This window comes from Tamandua tetradactyla, chromosome 17 (assembly GCF_023851605.1).
Source record: "Tamandua tetradactyla isolate mTamTet1 chromosome 17, mTamTet1.pri, whole genome shotgun sequence".
Taxonomy (NCBI): Eukaryota; Metazoa; Chordata; class Mammalia; order Pilosa; family Myrmecophagidae; genus Tamandua; species Tamandua tetradactyla.
The window spans coordinates 67,303,077-67,317,954 of record NC_135343.1 but is presented as its reverse complement, the minus strand read 5'-3'; the positions used below and the strand labels follow the sequence as shown (position 1 = coordinate 67,317,954).

The window sequence follows — 14,878 nt, the reverse complement described above, 5'->3', positions numbered from 1 at the left end:
CTCATGTAAAAACATTCTTATTTTTGTACATTTAATCACCATCACTGTTCACTCTAGGTTTCATGAAGTTATTATACAGTCCCAATCTCTATCATCTATCTTTCCTTCTGGTGCCATACATGCCTCTAGCCTTCCTCTTTCAACCATACTCACACTCAGCTTTGTTCAGTGTACTTAGAATATGGCGCTGCCATCAGATAGTATTCTGCTATCCATTTATGGATCTTTATAATCAATCCTGCTAGATGTTCTTTACTTCTTCAACATCAAATACCCACTCTCTATTTTATCTCCTAATAACCTGGGGTCTCAATTTTAACTCTCAAAATTCATCATTAATTTTAGTTCATATTAGTGAGACCATACAGTATGTGTCCTTTTGTTTCTGGCTAACTTCACTCTACATAATATCTTCAAGTATTTGCATGTCTTGCATATCTTTGCAAGAGTTTGAATATCTTCATCCATGTTTTCGCATGTGATATGTCTTTATTTGTTATATCATATCTTATTTTTTATCTTTCACCCTTACTGATAGTTCTCATTTCTAAACTCTTCTCCAGACCTCTCCCTCCTATCTTCCCATCTTTTCCTATCTGCCTACAGTGCCCCTTTTAGTATTTCTTGTAGAGCAGGTCTCTTGTTCACCAACTCTTTCAGGGTCTGTTTGTCTGAAAATATTTTAAACTCTCCCTCATTTTTAAAGTACAGTTTTGCTGGGTATAGAATTCTAGGTTAGCATTTTTTTTATATCATGTCACTGCCTTTCACCTCCACAGTTTCAGCTTAGAAATGTGCACATAGTCTTATCGAGCTTCCCTTGTATGTGTTATTTTCTCTGGGTTTATCTGTCCTCAGAGTTTGTATTCAGCAGTCCAAATTTGTTAACTAAACCACAATTGTAGCTTGGTTGAGCTACCTTCCCTTTCTCTTAGTAGAAACTGTTTGTTTTTCTGATGGGGAAGGGTCTCCAATAAAGCCCGCTGTGCCAGGCCTTGGGGGAGGGGCACCAGCCTTTGCAGTTTGGGAGCTTTACTTACAGTTCGGTGCCATGATCTTGATCTTTCTGTCTATTCCAGACTGGTGTATCATGCATATCCAGTAATATTTGAGGCCCCTAGAAATTCCATATAAATTTGAGGATCAGCTTTTACATTTCTGCAAAAAAAAAGTCTGCTGGGCTTTTGGTAGAGATTGAGTTGAATTTGTAGATTGCTTTAGGCAGTATGGACATCTTGAAAATATTAAGTCTTGCAATCCATGGACACTGTATGTATTTTTTTTAATTTAGGCCTTCCTTAATTTTTCTCAGCAATGTTTTATAGTTTTATGTGTACCAGTCTTTTGCCTCCTTGGTTAAGTTTATTCCTGGCTATTTTTTTCTTTTAGACAATTATAACTGGAATTGTTTTCTTGATTTCCTCTTCAGATTGTTCATTACTTGTGTGTATAGAAACTCAATTGACTTTTGTGTGTACATCTTGTATCCTGCAACTTTGCTGAATTTGTTTATTAGTTCTGGTAGTTTTTCTATGATTTTGGGTGGACTTTCTATATGTAGAATTATGAACTCCATGAATATTAATACAGCAAGAAGATAAAATGATCATAAACATATAAGCCCCTCACAACAGAGCCCTGAAATATAGGAAGCAAAAGTTGACAGAGTGAAGGGAAGATGGATATTTCTAAAATAATAATTGGAGACTTCAATATACCTCTTTCAATAATGATAGAACACTTAAGTAGAAAAACAATAAGGAAACAGAGGACTGGAACAACACTGTTAGCCACTTTGACTTAATGGGTATAGTCAGAACATTCTACCCAGTATGAGCATAAAACACATTCTTCTCAAGTGCACATGGAACATTTTACTGGATAGACAATGTTAAGCCAAAAAGAAATCTTAATAAATTTAAAATATTGAAATCATATAATGTATCTTTTGCAGCACAGTGGAATAAAGCTAGAAATCAATAACAGAAGGAAAACTGGAACATTTACAACATAAGTATGCAAACATCACACAATTAAACAACCAGTGGCTTAAAGAAGAAATCACAATGGAAATTAGGAACTACCTTGAGATGAATGAAAATGAAAACATAACATACCAAAACTTATGGGATGCTAGAAGAGAGTGCTCAGAGAGAAATTTATAGCTTTAAATGCCTACATCAAAAAATAAAAAATATCACAATTTATTAACCTAACTTCACACCTAAGAAACTGGAACAAGAAGAACAGATTAATCCCAAAGTTAGTAGAAGGATGATGTCATGGTCAGGTTCATGAGTCAACTTGGCTAGGTAGTGGTGTCTGGTTGTCTGGTTGGGCAAGTGCTGGCTTGCCTGTTGCTATGAAGACATTTCATCGGCTTAAATCATGAGCACATTAGCAACACCCACCTGGGTGCTGATTGCATTTGCAATCTGCTAAGAGGAGTGTCTTCTGCAATGAGTGATGCTTAATCTAACCACTGGAAGTCTTTTAAGAAGGATTCAGAAAAGATAGTCACTATTCCTGCTTCAGCCAGCCAGCCTCTCCTGAGAGTTCATTGAGGACCTTCATTAGACCTGCCAGCTCATGGCCTGCCCTACCGATCTTGGACTCTTACACCTCCATGGTTGCCCAGCCAGCCACTCCTGAGAGTTCGTTGAGGACTTTCACTGGAGCTGCCAGCTTGTGGCCTGCCTTGCAGACCTAGGACTGTACATCCCCACAGTTACATTAGACACTTATATAAATTTTATATTTACAGATCTCTCCTGCTGATTCTGTTTCTCTAGAGAACCTTAGCTAATACAGAGGGAAATAAAAAAGGTTAGAGTGGAGATAAATGAAATAGAGACTAAAAAAACAATAGAGAAAATCAACAAATCCAAATATTGTTTTTTTTGGAAAAGATTAACAAAATCTATAAATTTTTAGGCAGACTGACAAAGAAAAAGAGATGACACAAATAAATAGAATCATGAATGAAAATGGTGACATTACTACTGCGATTACAGAAATCAGAAAGGATTAAAAGAGGGAACTATGAGCAATTATATGTAAATTAGAAAACATGGATGAAATGGACAAATTCTTGGAAGCATACATACTACCTAGTCTGGTGCAAGAAGAAAAAGAAAATCTCAAAAGACCTATAACAAGAAATTGAATCAGTAATTAAAAACCTCCCAAAAAAGGAAAGTACAAGACTGAATGGTTTCATTACTTAATTCTACCAACTGTTTAAAGAAGATTTAACACAAATCCTTCTCAAACTCTTCCAAAAAAATAGCAGAGGGGGATTGTTTCCTAACTCATTGCATGAGGTCAACATTAGCCTAATACCATAGTTGGATAAAGGCAGCGCAAGAAAGGAATATTAAAGAACTTATTTCCTTATTAATATAGATGCAAATATCTTTAAATACTTGCAAATAGAATCTAAAATATATTAAAATGATTATATGCCATGACCAGGTGGGAGTTATTTCAGGTAAGCAAGGACAGTTCAATGTAAGAGAACCAGTCAAAGTAATACACCATGTGAATAAAATAAAAGAGAAAATACACATAATCATCTCAATTGATGCAGAAGAGACATTTGACAAAATCCAACATTTTTTTATTAGAAAAATACATAGAAAACTAGGAATAGAAGGAATTTTCTCAACACAGTAAAGGGCATTTATGAAAAACCCATAGAAAATATACTCAACAGTGAAAGACTGAAAGCTTTCCCCTTAAAATCGGGAGCATGACAAGAATGCCGAGTGTCACAGAGGAAAACAACCTGACTTCCAGGAAGATAGCAGAGCAGAGTGGAATGAGTCCACTCTTCCTGCATGTAACAAGATAGGGGATGGGGAGAGAATGACTGGGACCAAGAGTTCACAGGCTGGGAGTTGAGCCTGGGTCTCCCATGTGGTGGGCAGCTGTGCCAGCATGAATCTGTGGTGGACCCCAGAAAAGCCATGCCCTTTGATCCTCATTCAATATTGCTGGGTGGGAGCATTTTGATTGTTTCCATGAAGATATGACCCACCCAATTGTGGGTGATAATTTTTGATTAGATGATTTCCATGGAGGTGTGTCTCTACCTACTGAAGGTGGAGTTGCTTGCTGGAATCCTTTAAAAGAGGAAACATTTTGGAAAGAGTTCCCATTTGGTAGAGCCACATGAAAGCCAGCAGATGCTGCCATGTTCGCCACATGCCCTTTCAGCTGAGAGGGAAACGTTGGACGTCGTTGGCCTTCTTGAACCAAAGTATCTTTCCCTGGATGCCTTAAATTGGACATGTCTATAGACTTGTTTTAATTGGGACATTTTCTTGGCCTTAGGACTGTAAACTAGCAACTTATTAAATTCCTCTTGTTAAAAGCCACTCCGTTTCTGGTATATTGCATTCCGGCAGCTAGCAAACTAGAACACCAGCCATTCTGCCAGTGAAGTACCCATGCATCCTGGCCTAGCTTCTACTAGACCCTCAAGTTGAACTGTATCCCCTACATGAGATCTGGACCTTGATTTGGTGGAGAATAACTGAAAAACCAAGTGGAAAAGGAAACCTTCAGCGAAACCCAAGTAAATACAAAACTTTGGAAGAGTGAAGGAAACCAACTTGCAAAATAACCATATCCAGATAATAAAATGCCCCAAACACAATAAAAAATCATAAAGCACATGAAGTTCCAAGCAGAAATGTCCCAGCCAAATAACCAAATGAAAATTCCAGAGGGGGCTGGAATAACTACTCAAGGATATTTATAAAGAAATAGAGACTATTGAGAAGACACTATAAGAGCATAAAGAAGAATTTGGAAGGTTAAATAGAAAAATGGCAGATCTCACAGAAATAAAAGATACAGTAGACCAAATTAGAAATATACCAGAGACACACAATAGCAGATTTGAAGAAGCCAAAAGAGGAATAAGTGAGCTAGAAGACAGAACAATAGAAATAGAGTGCACAAAAGAACAAATGGCAAGAAAGATAGAAAAATCCACTGGATCTTAGGGAAATGATGGATAGAGAGAAACACACAAATGTAAGAATCACTGGTGTCCCAGAAAGAGCAGAGAAGAGTTAAGGGCTGGGAAAGTTAGTTGAAGATATAATCAGGGAAAACTTCCAATCCTTATAAAAGACATAGATACATGCATCAAAGAGGCCCAATGAACAAATCCAAACAGGCCTACTCCAAGGCACATAATAATTGGACTGTTAGGTGCTGAAGAGAAATAAAGTCCCAAAAGCAACATAAAAAAAGCGATCAAATGCATACAAGGGAAAAAACATAAGATTGACTTTGGACTACTCAACAGGCACCATGGAAACAAGAAGGCAGTGGTATGATATATTTAAGGTCCTGAACAAGAAAGGCTTTGAGCCAAGAATTCTTTATCGAGTCAAGTTGTCTTTCAAAACTGAGGGAGAGATTAAAATCTTCAAAGACTGAGAGAACTAGTCAACAAGAGATCTGCTCTACAAGAAATACTAAAGGAATCTTGTCAGCTGGAAAAAAAACTGGAGCAGGAGGTCTGGAGGAAAGCACAGAATTGAAGACCATGAGTAATGGTAATTTAAAGGATAAAGAGAGACAGAAAGGAATATATAGATCTGACAACTAAAGGATAAGATGGTAGTGTCAAGAAATGCTTTTACAGTAATTACTTTGAATGTTAATGGTCTAAACTCACCAATTAAAAGATACAGATTGGCAGAATGCATTAAAAAAATAATCTATCTATATGTTGTTTGCAAGAGATGTATCCTAGACCCAAGGACACAGTTAGACTGAAAGTAAAAGGCTGGAAAAAGATCTTCTATGCAAGCTGTAACCAAAAGAAGGCTGAAATAGCTATACTAATATCAGACAAAAGAGACTTCAAATGCAAAGACGTCATGAAAGACAAAGAAGGACACTACATATTAATAAAAGATTAAAAGAACCATCGATGATATTTACCCACATATTTACCATACTGTTGCTCTTCCTTCATTCCTGAATTTCCACGTTTCCTTCTGCCATAATTTCCCTTTTGTCTGAAGACCTTTCTTTAGCAATTCTTTTAGAGTAATCTGCTAACAATGGATGCTCTGTTTTTTTCATTTGAGAATGCTTTATTTACCTCCACTCACTGAGGATTTTTTCACTGAATTCTAGACAGTCAGTTATTTTCTTTCAGCAGGTTACAAACGTTGCTTCATTTCTTTCCTGACTCCATTGTTTCTGATATTGGTAAGTCATTTGAATCATTAGTGGCCTAAAAGTAATGTGTCATTTCTCTCTGGTTATTTTCAAGGTTTTTAATTTGTTTTTGGTTTTGGGCAGTTTGATTCTGATGTGTCTGGGTGCGAATTCATAATTTTTTTTTCTTTTTTGTTTATCCTGCTTGACTTTGGCTGAGCTTCTTTAATCTACATGTTTATATCTGTTGCCAAATTTGGAAAGCTTTCAACCATAATTTCTTTCCTTTCTTTTCCTGCATACTCTTTGTCTTCTCTTTCTGGAATTCCATTAACTTCATATTAGACATTTTGGTATTGTTCTACATGTTCCTAAAGTCTGGTCCTTTCTTATCCATCCTTTTTTCTCTCTGTTTTTCAGCTGGCACCACATCTCTTGTATCAGAGTAGATGACTCCCTCTATTCAGCTATCTAGGCTCTCGAGGATACCATAGCATTGCTTTGGTTGATGATGTTGATATTGCCACAGGGTAGTTTAGGAACTGGGGATTGAAAAGGCATAGACAAGAAGCACAATTGGGAATGGACTCCAGCCTCTCTGCATGTTAGAAGATCCCTTTCTAAGCCTTCAAGCCAGAAGGACATGGCCTCTTCTAAAGCTCTTTCTGTCAGCTCTTTCTGCTCTGAGTACAAGCTGGGGGATTCTGGAGGAAAATAAAATCACTGAATTGTTTAAATTCTTAATTCCTTAATCTGACTGCTTCCATTTACTTTTCAGAAACCTCAAACAGATTTTCTACGCATTTTACCCAGTTTTTATAGTAGCGTTGAGCAGATAGGACCAAGTGGGGTGCATTTACTCCACCTTACCCATAACTATGCTCTGAACTAGATTTTTTTTAATAACTGAAAATAATACAGGCATTGAAATCACAAAGATACTAGAGCATCTATGAGATGATGGCTGTGATACAGGACTGGAAAGGAACATTCTATAGTGTGTACTAGAATAACCATCATTCAGACCACGATGCTTTTCAATGTGAAAGGGTGCATTATTAAATTTATACGTATATGATAGTTACAAACGAGAATATATGGTCCCGTTATTTAGACGTCACGGGAAAAATACTATTCTTTTACAATTGCATTCCACCAAGTTCAATTACAATCAGGATCCTAGCTGAAGAAATTTGTTTCGGTTATCCATACAGTGATTGATAGATATGTAAGAAATGCAAGTAATCCTTTGTTCTGGATACTAATTTGATGTCTTGCATGTACCTACCAACTTGGAAAGAGAATACTTTTTAAGTATTAGAGGAAGTTATTATATTTTTAATGCATGTACAAACCCAAGGCTTGGTTTGACTTTTTACAAAGCTAAGGACAAAAGACTGGACCTCTAGATAGCTCCGTTATACGTTATCTAGCTTAGGCTGCCTAGACATGGACAAACTGGCCAAAAGCGATTTCAGAGGCTCAGATCTCAGAGAGTGTGGCAAGAAAACCGGGAATCCTGGCTATCGCCATTGCACAACGGCATTGTGGTTTCTTCCCTGCTAAGACCTTAAAATGATCCTTCCCACAAGAAACTTCCTCCGGGAATAATTTATACCCTACAACTCATCTTTAACTTTGTCACTGAAATTTCCAACAAGGAAGTTGCCTGGTGCCAATGCCACAGAGGTTTTTATGATGTGGGTTCCTCTGTGAAAACAGAGCATAACATTTCACGCAGGCACCAAGCAGTGAAGAGATGATAATGATTCTTAGCCTCTTCAAACTTGGATCAGAGTCACACCACTGGACATGACACAATGCAAATGAATGAGCCCAGAAGTTATTCTCTTTATGGCTCAAATGAGGGACCATTCTATTCCATTAGAGAAGATAGATTGGGAAAGTTGTACATCCATGTGTGTCTAGAATACTATTTCAACTGCAAGTTGAACTCTCTTAAAAAAGAAAAGCACTTATGAGACTGAAATTAGCCTTGTCGATCAGAGACAAATACTTGGCACTCCAGCATATCATCTTGTTACTTAGGAGCACTGAAACAGACTGAAACCAGGTCCGGAAACACACATAAGTAGGACCGGCCTGGATGAGCAATTGGCTCTAATCGAGCTCGAGTCTTGTTGACATTTAATCTGGAAGTTGACACTTCATATTTCCCACACTCTCACCCAGACTGCTAACTCTTGTCACTGTCTTTCTACTTTGTGCATAACTGTCAGTCCATATTTTGTCTCTTCATTGACCTAATATTTAAAAAAAACATTTTATGTAATTTTATTGAGATAAATAAAATTACACATTCACATATCATATAATCATCCAAAGTACGATCAGTGGTTCACAATATCATTACATAGTTGTGCTCTCATCACCACAATCAATTTTAGAATATTTTCATTACTCCAAAAATAAAAATAAAAAGAACACCCCAATATCCCAATCCTCCTACCCCCTCTGTTCTAGTTTGCTAGCTGCCGGTATGCCACACCAGAGACGGATTGGCTTTTAATAAAAGGGGATTTATTTTGTTGGTTCTTCAGAGGAAAGGCAGCTAACTTTCCACTGAGGTTCTTTCTTATGTGGAAGGCACAGGATGGTCTCTGCTGGTCTTCTCTCCAGGCCCCTGGGTTCCAACAACTTTCCCCGTGGTGACTTCTTTCTGCATCTCCAAAGGCCTGGGCTGAGCTGCAAGTGCTGAGATGAGGAATGCCAAGCTGCTTAGGCTGTGCTACATTGCGATCTCTCATTTAAGCACCAGCCAATTAAGTCAAACGTCACTCATTGCAGCAGACACGCCTAGCCGACTGCAGATGTAATTAGCAACAGATGAGGTTCACGTACCATTCGCTTATGTCCACAGCAACAAGACTAGGTATGCTCACCTGGCCAAGTTGACAACTGAATCTGACTAACACACCCTCCTATTATTTATTTATTGTCTTTATTTTCTTACTCATCTGACCATACCCTGGAGAAAAGGAGCATCAGACACAAGGTTTTCAGAATCACACAGCCACATTATAAAAGCTGTATAGTTATACAGTCTTGTTCAAGAATCAAGGCTACTGGGCACAGCTCAACAGTTTCAGGTACTTTCCTTCAGCCACTCCAATATACCATAAACTAAAAAGGAATATTATATAATGCATAAGAATAACCTCCAGGATAACCTCTCAACTGTTTGAAATCTCTCAGTATCTCAGAGACATTTTATTTTGTCTCATTTCTCTCGTCTCCCTTTTGGTCAAATAGGTTTCTCAATCTCATAATGTTAGGTCCTGCTTATCCCCAGGAGTCAGGTCCCACTTTACCAGGGAGATTTAAACACCTGGGAATCATGTCCCCTTGTAGAGGGGAGGGCAGTGAGTTCACATGCTGAATTGGCTTAGAGAGAAAGGCCACATCTGAGAGACAAAAGAGGTTCTCTGGGGGTGACTCTTAGGCATAATTACAAGCAGGCTTAGCTTTTCCTTTGCAGGAATACACTTCATAGGGGCAAGCCCCAAGATAGAGGGCTCAGCCTATTGACTGAGTTTTTCCCACTGCTTGGGAGAATATCAGGAACTCCCCAGGTAGGGAAGTTTAAGACCTAATATTTTTGACCTAGTTGATCTCTATATCCAGTGCCCCCATAAGGGTGTGTACTCCATGCCTGCAAAAAGGTCTCTAGCCAAGGGAACAAGGAGGAGCTGAGGTTTAGCCCTCCTTTGTTCACCAAGCCTTGCATCCAGGCCCCCTCATCTAGTCCATCTGCCCAGGGTGGGGGGAACTTCCCATACGGTCACAGTGGGGACAAAGCACAGCCCTGTCGGCACCTTTCCCCATTGGTCTCTGCTTTTCCTATTTGTTTTCTATTTCCCAAAATGAATAGATAACATAGAATAAGAACTGTCTTCTTTACAGAGATGCTTTAGTCAGAGTTTAAATTAATAGCTTCTAATAAAATAATATTTATTTTATTTTAAATGTCCAAAAGGTCACAGGCACAATACATAGTAGAAATGGCAGTTCATAGTCACAAAGCAAAAGGGGTTATACCTGCTGACTCCACTCAGACCATTAGGAGTAACTTAGGGGGTTTTATGCGCTGAATGTGGGCAAGGCTCTGGAAAACTCACCCTCCTTCCAAGCAGTCCGGGAAACCAAAGGTGCTAAGCTGCAGCCTCAGTCTTGCTCTAGTGTCTAATAGGCTTGCAAGCCAGAGGGACCAGCAGGAGACTCTAAATTTTAAATCAGCCCCCCAATGTTGGGCATTCTGTCGATCAGTATCTCTCCTTGCAGGGGCAGAAGGCAAGGTTTGAAGGCCTGTTTTCACCATGGCTTAGGCTGGGAGCTCCTCCCAGTGATTTCTGTCTTACAGAGTCCTTTTCCAGAGAAAATACCCTTGGGATGATTCTGAGATGGTTCCACATGAATCCTCTGGATTTTTTCACAGGCATATGGTACCGCACTTGATTCCAGAACCTGGATTTGGGAGGAACTGATTTCAATCCTTTCCAGGAGATTGTAGGCAAAACTTTGAGAGCACTTTTCACAAGATGAGGTAGAGACTCTGGTTCTTTGAAGGTATGGAACTTAATTAAAATTAATTTCAGTGTTTGGTCATCCAAGGCAAAATTCACCGCCGCTTGCAGTTCAAAGACGCTGGGCCCATTGACATAACTGGGGCTCAAGATGAATATTCCTCTTCTACTTTTCTTAATAATGCTTACAATGTCTTCGGCATACACTGGAAATAAGAATTTAATTATTAGTAATTGTTATTGGGCCACAATCAGCCTGATTCTCCCAGGTTGGATACTCTTATGGAAGGAAGAAAGGAAACTTTGTCAAACAGTTGAACATATATTCTGATGTCTAGTGACTCTCACTCTTAACATCCCTCTCCCTGTGTTCCTGTCTCTTTCAAATGTCAATTCCTCAAGGAGTGAAGGTCATTGGAACCTGGCAGGCTGGGGATAACAAAGGGCTATGGCATGCGCTGGGCTGCGTGGTGGTTTCTGAGGAGGAGGGCTGCAGGGCAGGCTGAGGGCATTTCAAGGGTGGGTCAGGCCAGGTTCAGAGCTTGAGGAGGCTGAGGTCTCCCTCCTCGGCTGGGGTAGGGCAGAGTCCCCCGAGAACAGAGTGGTGTTCTTTGTGGTGAAGACGCCCTGCCAAGGAGGCGGGAAAGGTGTCTTTGTTCTGGAATGCCTTCCAAGGGCCTGATTTTTTTTCCTTCTGGAGATGGATTTTTTGGATGATAGAGTGTGTCTCTCGAACATCCTTTCCTGTGTTCACACCTAAGATTTTCTAACCTTGTGAAACTCTTCAGAAGACGCATATCCCAACAGAAAGAATAAAGGAGGACTTAAGAAGATATAACTGTCTTTACTCTATTCTCTATTTTTTTCTTGGCATGTAGTTCCTACCTCCTCCTGGGGCCACATCTCTTTCAAGCAAACATAAGGTGTATCCGTATTTATTTTCCAAAACTTCTGGAAAGAGATTCAGGGCTAAATTTTCCTCACTCAGAGATGAAGAGTCATCACTTTCAAAGGAGCTCCATTTTGCATAGGACACAAAAGCATCAAATTCCTTTTTATCTGAGGAAGAGAAAGAAAGAAAAAATAGGTCATTTACATTGTTTTACAATCAGAGCAGTATATGTATATATGCTTTCAAATATGATAAATCCATAAAAATTAGGACTTGGGGTACTTATTGAATTGATTTTTTTTAAATTAGCAGCATCAATTCCAAGGTCACATTGTTGAGTGGTATTGATCATTCACCTAAAATATAACTCTAATTTATGAAGCACTACTTCATTTGCACTGGCGTTAGATGAGGCAGCCGGGGCATCTATGATTAAATTGCGGAACTTTGGAGTTACTCTGCGTTTGCTTAGCGTCTGCAGTGGCTCTGCTTCATTAGTTACATATCAGAGAGGCAACTGCCTCATGAAAGCATGATAATATCCAATGAGACCAGCACTGTAAGACACTGCATTTGTAGGAGGAAAACAACCGCATAGTAAGTTGATATCATATATACTCATACGTGGGCCCCTGTTTGTAAAATGAGGATATAGCATCTTCCACAGGTTGTTTTTAGGGGTGGATGACATAATGCTTATCCATTCCCCTCCCTCTGAGATGTGGAATTGTACTTATGAAACTGTTTTGGATATTTTTAAGGTTTTATATGCTTCTGTTGACTAAATTAGTACAAATGCACACCAATTACTGGATCATGCTAAAAAACTAACTGGAAGAGTAGAAAATCTCAAAAGTTAACTTGTAGGCTGTGGAACTGGACACACCTGGCTCAAATTCCAGCAGGTAGAACAAAACCTGGCACATAGGATTGCTCCATAATAGGAAACTATAATGTGTTTGTTTTATGCTATTTGGAACACACTTGCTCAACAGGGACCTGCAAAGAAGTCTTAACAATGGAAATGCCAGCCAGGAAGAGGATGGGGAAAGGAAGAGGTCTAGGGGTGAAAAGGTTGCTTCCCAAGGAGCCCAGGCACTGTCCATGCAGCGAGGAGACTCAGGGAGCAATTTACAAGTGCATAGCCAGGAGTCATCTCTCTCTCTTCCATATTCATGTGAAACCCCAGAAAACCAGGAGTTTTCTAAAATCTGGAAGCACTAAATTTATTCTATTATAAAATTAAACAATGGAAGTATTAGATGATCTCGTAAGTATTCCCAGTTCTGATCTTCTGTCTCAAAATTGTGGCTACCTATCCTGAACTTAAAATGAAACAGTAACTATGCTGGCCAGCAGAGGGCATCATCGCCAGCATTGAAAACAGTCCTGCTTCCCCAACTGGATTGCTGGCACTCTGCAAAGTGAAAGGAGGGTTATACATTTAAATGTTTTGCAGTTGACTATCTCTTCTGTACAAGCTCAAAAATCTTAAAACTGAATGGCATTTTAGTAAAAGAAGTATGATGCCACCCAGGGAAAGATTAAGAAACCGATTAATTTGTTCAATTAAAAAATGCTATAGGAAAAAAAGTAAAAAGTTCAAAAACACTCCAGGCTTAAGGATTTTTAATCCATGTTCTCAATAATTGGTCTAATGGAAGGTTTGATTAATGCATTTCTTTACTCAGTCTTTCCCTGAGTTCATACTGAGGGGAAATCCCTGGTGAGGGTATGGCATTGGGTAAAAAAATTAAGTAAAATTTAATTTTATTAAGTTAAAATAAAAATATTGGGCTGAGACCCTTTCTAAGCAGCAGAGTCACTAGCTAAAGCTGCAAACATTCTAACCTTGGGGAATTCCAGGACTAGGTAAAAAAAAATCAACAACCCACAACAACAACAACCACAACAAAACAGAAGCAGCTGAGACAACATCAACATCAACAAACGTGCCTGTCCTATCTCAGGAAAACTGATATTTCAAAAATAATTGTAGATGAGGCTGACTGAGCTAACAGCTATGGTGGCTCTTCCACCAGACCACCTGGGCCCATGCCCTAACAGACCAATTTTGGGGAAATGACCTCACGTCTCAGCCTGGATCTTACTGGAGTGCTCTCAGTACTCGAGAGAGAGTACCCTCAAGATATATGGGTGCTGGGTGGGCCACAGTGGCTCAGCAGGCAAGAATGCTTGCCTGCCAGGCCAGAGGACCTGGGTTCGATTTCCGGTGCCTGCCCATTTTTTTAAAAAAAGAAATATGTAAGTACTCACTCTGCCAGCACTGTTCTATAAGTTTCAGAAGTCTCAGTTCAAGGAACCCTACCAACGTCCTTTGTGCTTGAGGCTCTTATTATCCCATTTTACAGATGAAAAAACCAAGGCACGGGAAAGATAAATCATTTGCCACATCACTGTAGGTCGGTTAGCAGAGTGACTGTGGTCAAGGTGAATATTTCCTACAATAGCCTCATCTGCCAGATGACAGGTGACCAGAATGAAAAGCAGCAATTTCTCCACCTGCTCCTACCCTCCCAAGGGTGGGGCCACCAGGCCTGAGAGGATGGCCTCAAAGCCAGGGTCACTTTACCCGTGGGAGAACAATCAGAGCTTGAGCCCCGCCTGGCCGAGCCTGGGTTTCCCACGTGGCTGCCCTGGTTCCCGGGACAGAAGTACTGTCAGAAAGCCTTTCCTTAAGAGAACTCTGAGGACACGAAGCCCACTGGTCGTGACAGCACTGTCTGGAGTCCAAGTCTTACTTACATCCAAATCAGTGCTGAGAGGAAAAGTCCCAAGCCCAGCCCCACACTGGCTTGTTCTTACCCCCGAGGGTCTCGTCCTTGGTCTGGTAAGTCCGGCAGAACAGCACGACTTCAGTCCAGTGCGTGTAGACGAGGGCACTCGCCGACAGCACGCCCACCAGGGCGAACACGGGGCCGAGCAGGACGTACAGGAAAACCACTGCGGGAAACATGGTGGCCATGAGCGAGTGTGGAGAGAACATTCCAGCATTTGGACAAGAGCACATTCGGGCCAGCATCGCAGATCACCCGAACCTTTTCAAGCCATATTATTTACAAAATCACTGTCATTGGCAGCATTTCTGTTGAAGCTGGGAATTTTTCAACCCCTGTCTTGGGAAAGCCATCTTACTGTGATCTCTAGAGAACCCAGGGGGATGGGGCAATGACTGGATCTGGTTATAGCGGTTTTCTTTTTGCTCCCCCATAAGCTTCCACACAATACATCTGCC

The 14,878-nt window shown here is 40.0% G+C and overlaps 2 protein-coding genes across 17 annotated transcripts in view; one reads left to right on the top strand and one right to left on the bottom strand.

The window, feature by feature from the left end:
• LOC143661361 (uncharacterized) overlaps nucleotides 1-14,878 on the top strand; it is a 63,212-nt gene that overhangs the window by 14,301 nt on the left and 34,033 nt on the right. For 7 of the 16 annotated variants that reach the window (XR_013164535.1, XR_013164531.1, XR_013164534.1 and 4 more), the window contains one exon: nucleotides 10,643-10,773. The exons of the other annotated variants lie outside the window; for them this stretch is intronic. The gene's annotated coding sequence lies outside the window, so the exon portion shown is untranslated. The remainder of the gene's footprint in view (nucleotides 1-10,642; nucleotides 10,774-14,878) is intronic. 16 annotated transcript variants of the gene reach the window in all.
• Nucleotides 10,209-14,878, bottom strand: part of IL18RAP (interleukin 18 receptor accessory protein) — a 32,898-nt gene continuing 28,228 nt past the window's right edge. The window contains 4 exon segments of the mRNA XM_077134901.1: nucleotides 10,209-10,587; nucleotides 10,590-10,936; nucleotides 11,616-11,789; nucleotides 14,449-14,586. Coding sequence (XP_076991016.1) covers nucleotides 10,519-10,587; nucleotides 10,590-10,936; nucleotides 11,616-11,789; nucleotides 14,449-14,586 — 728 coding nt within the window. The 3' untranslated portion in view covers nucleotides 10,209-10,518.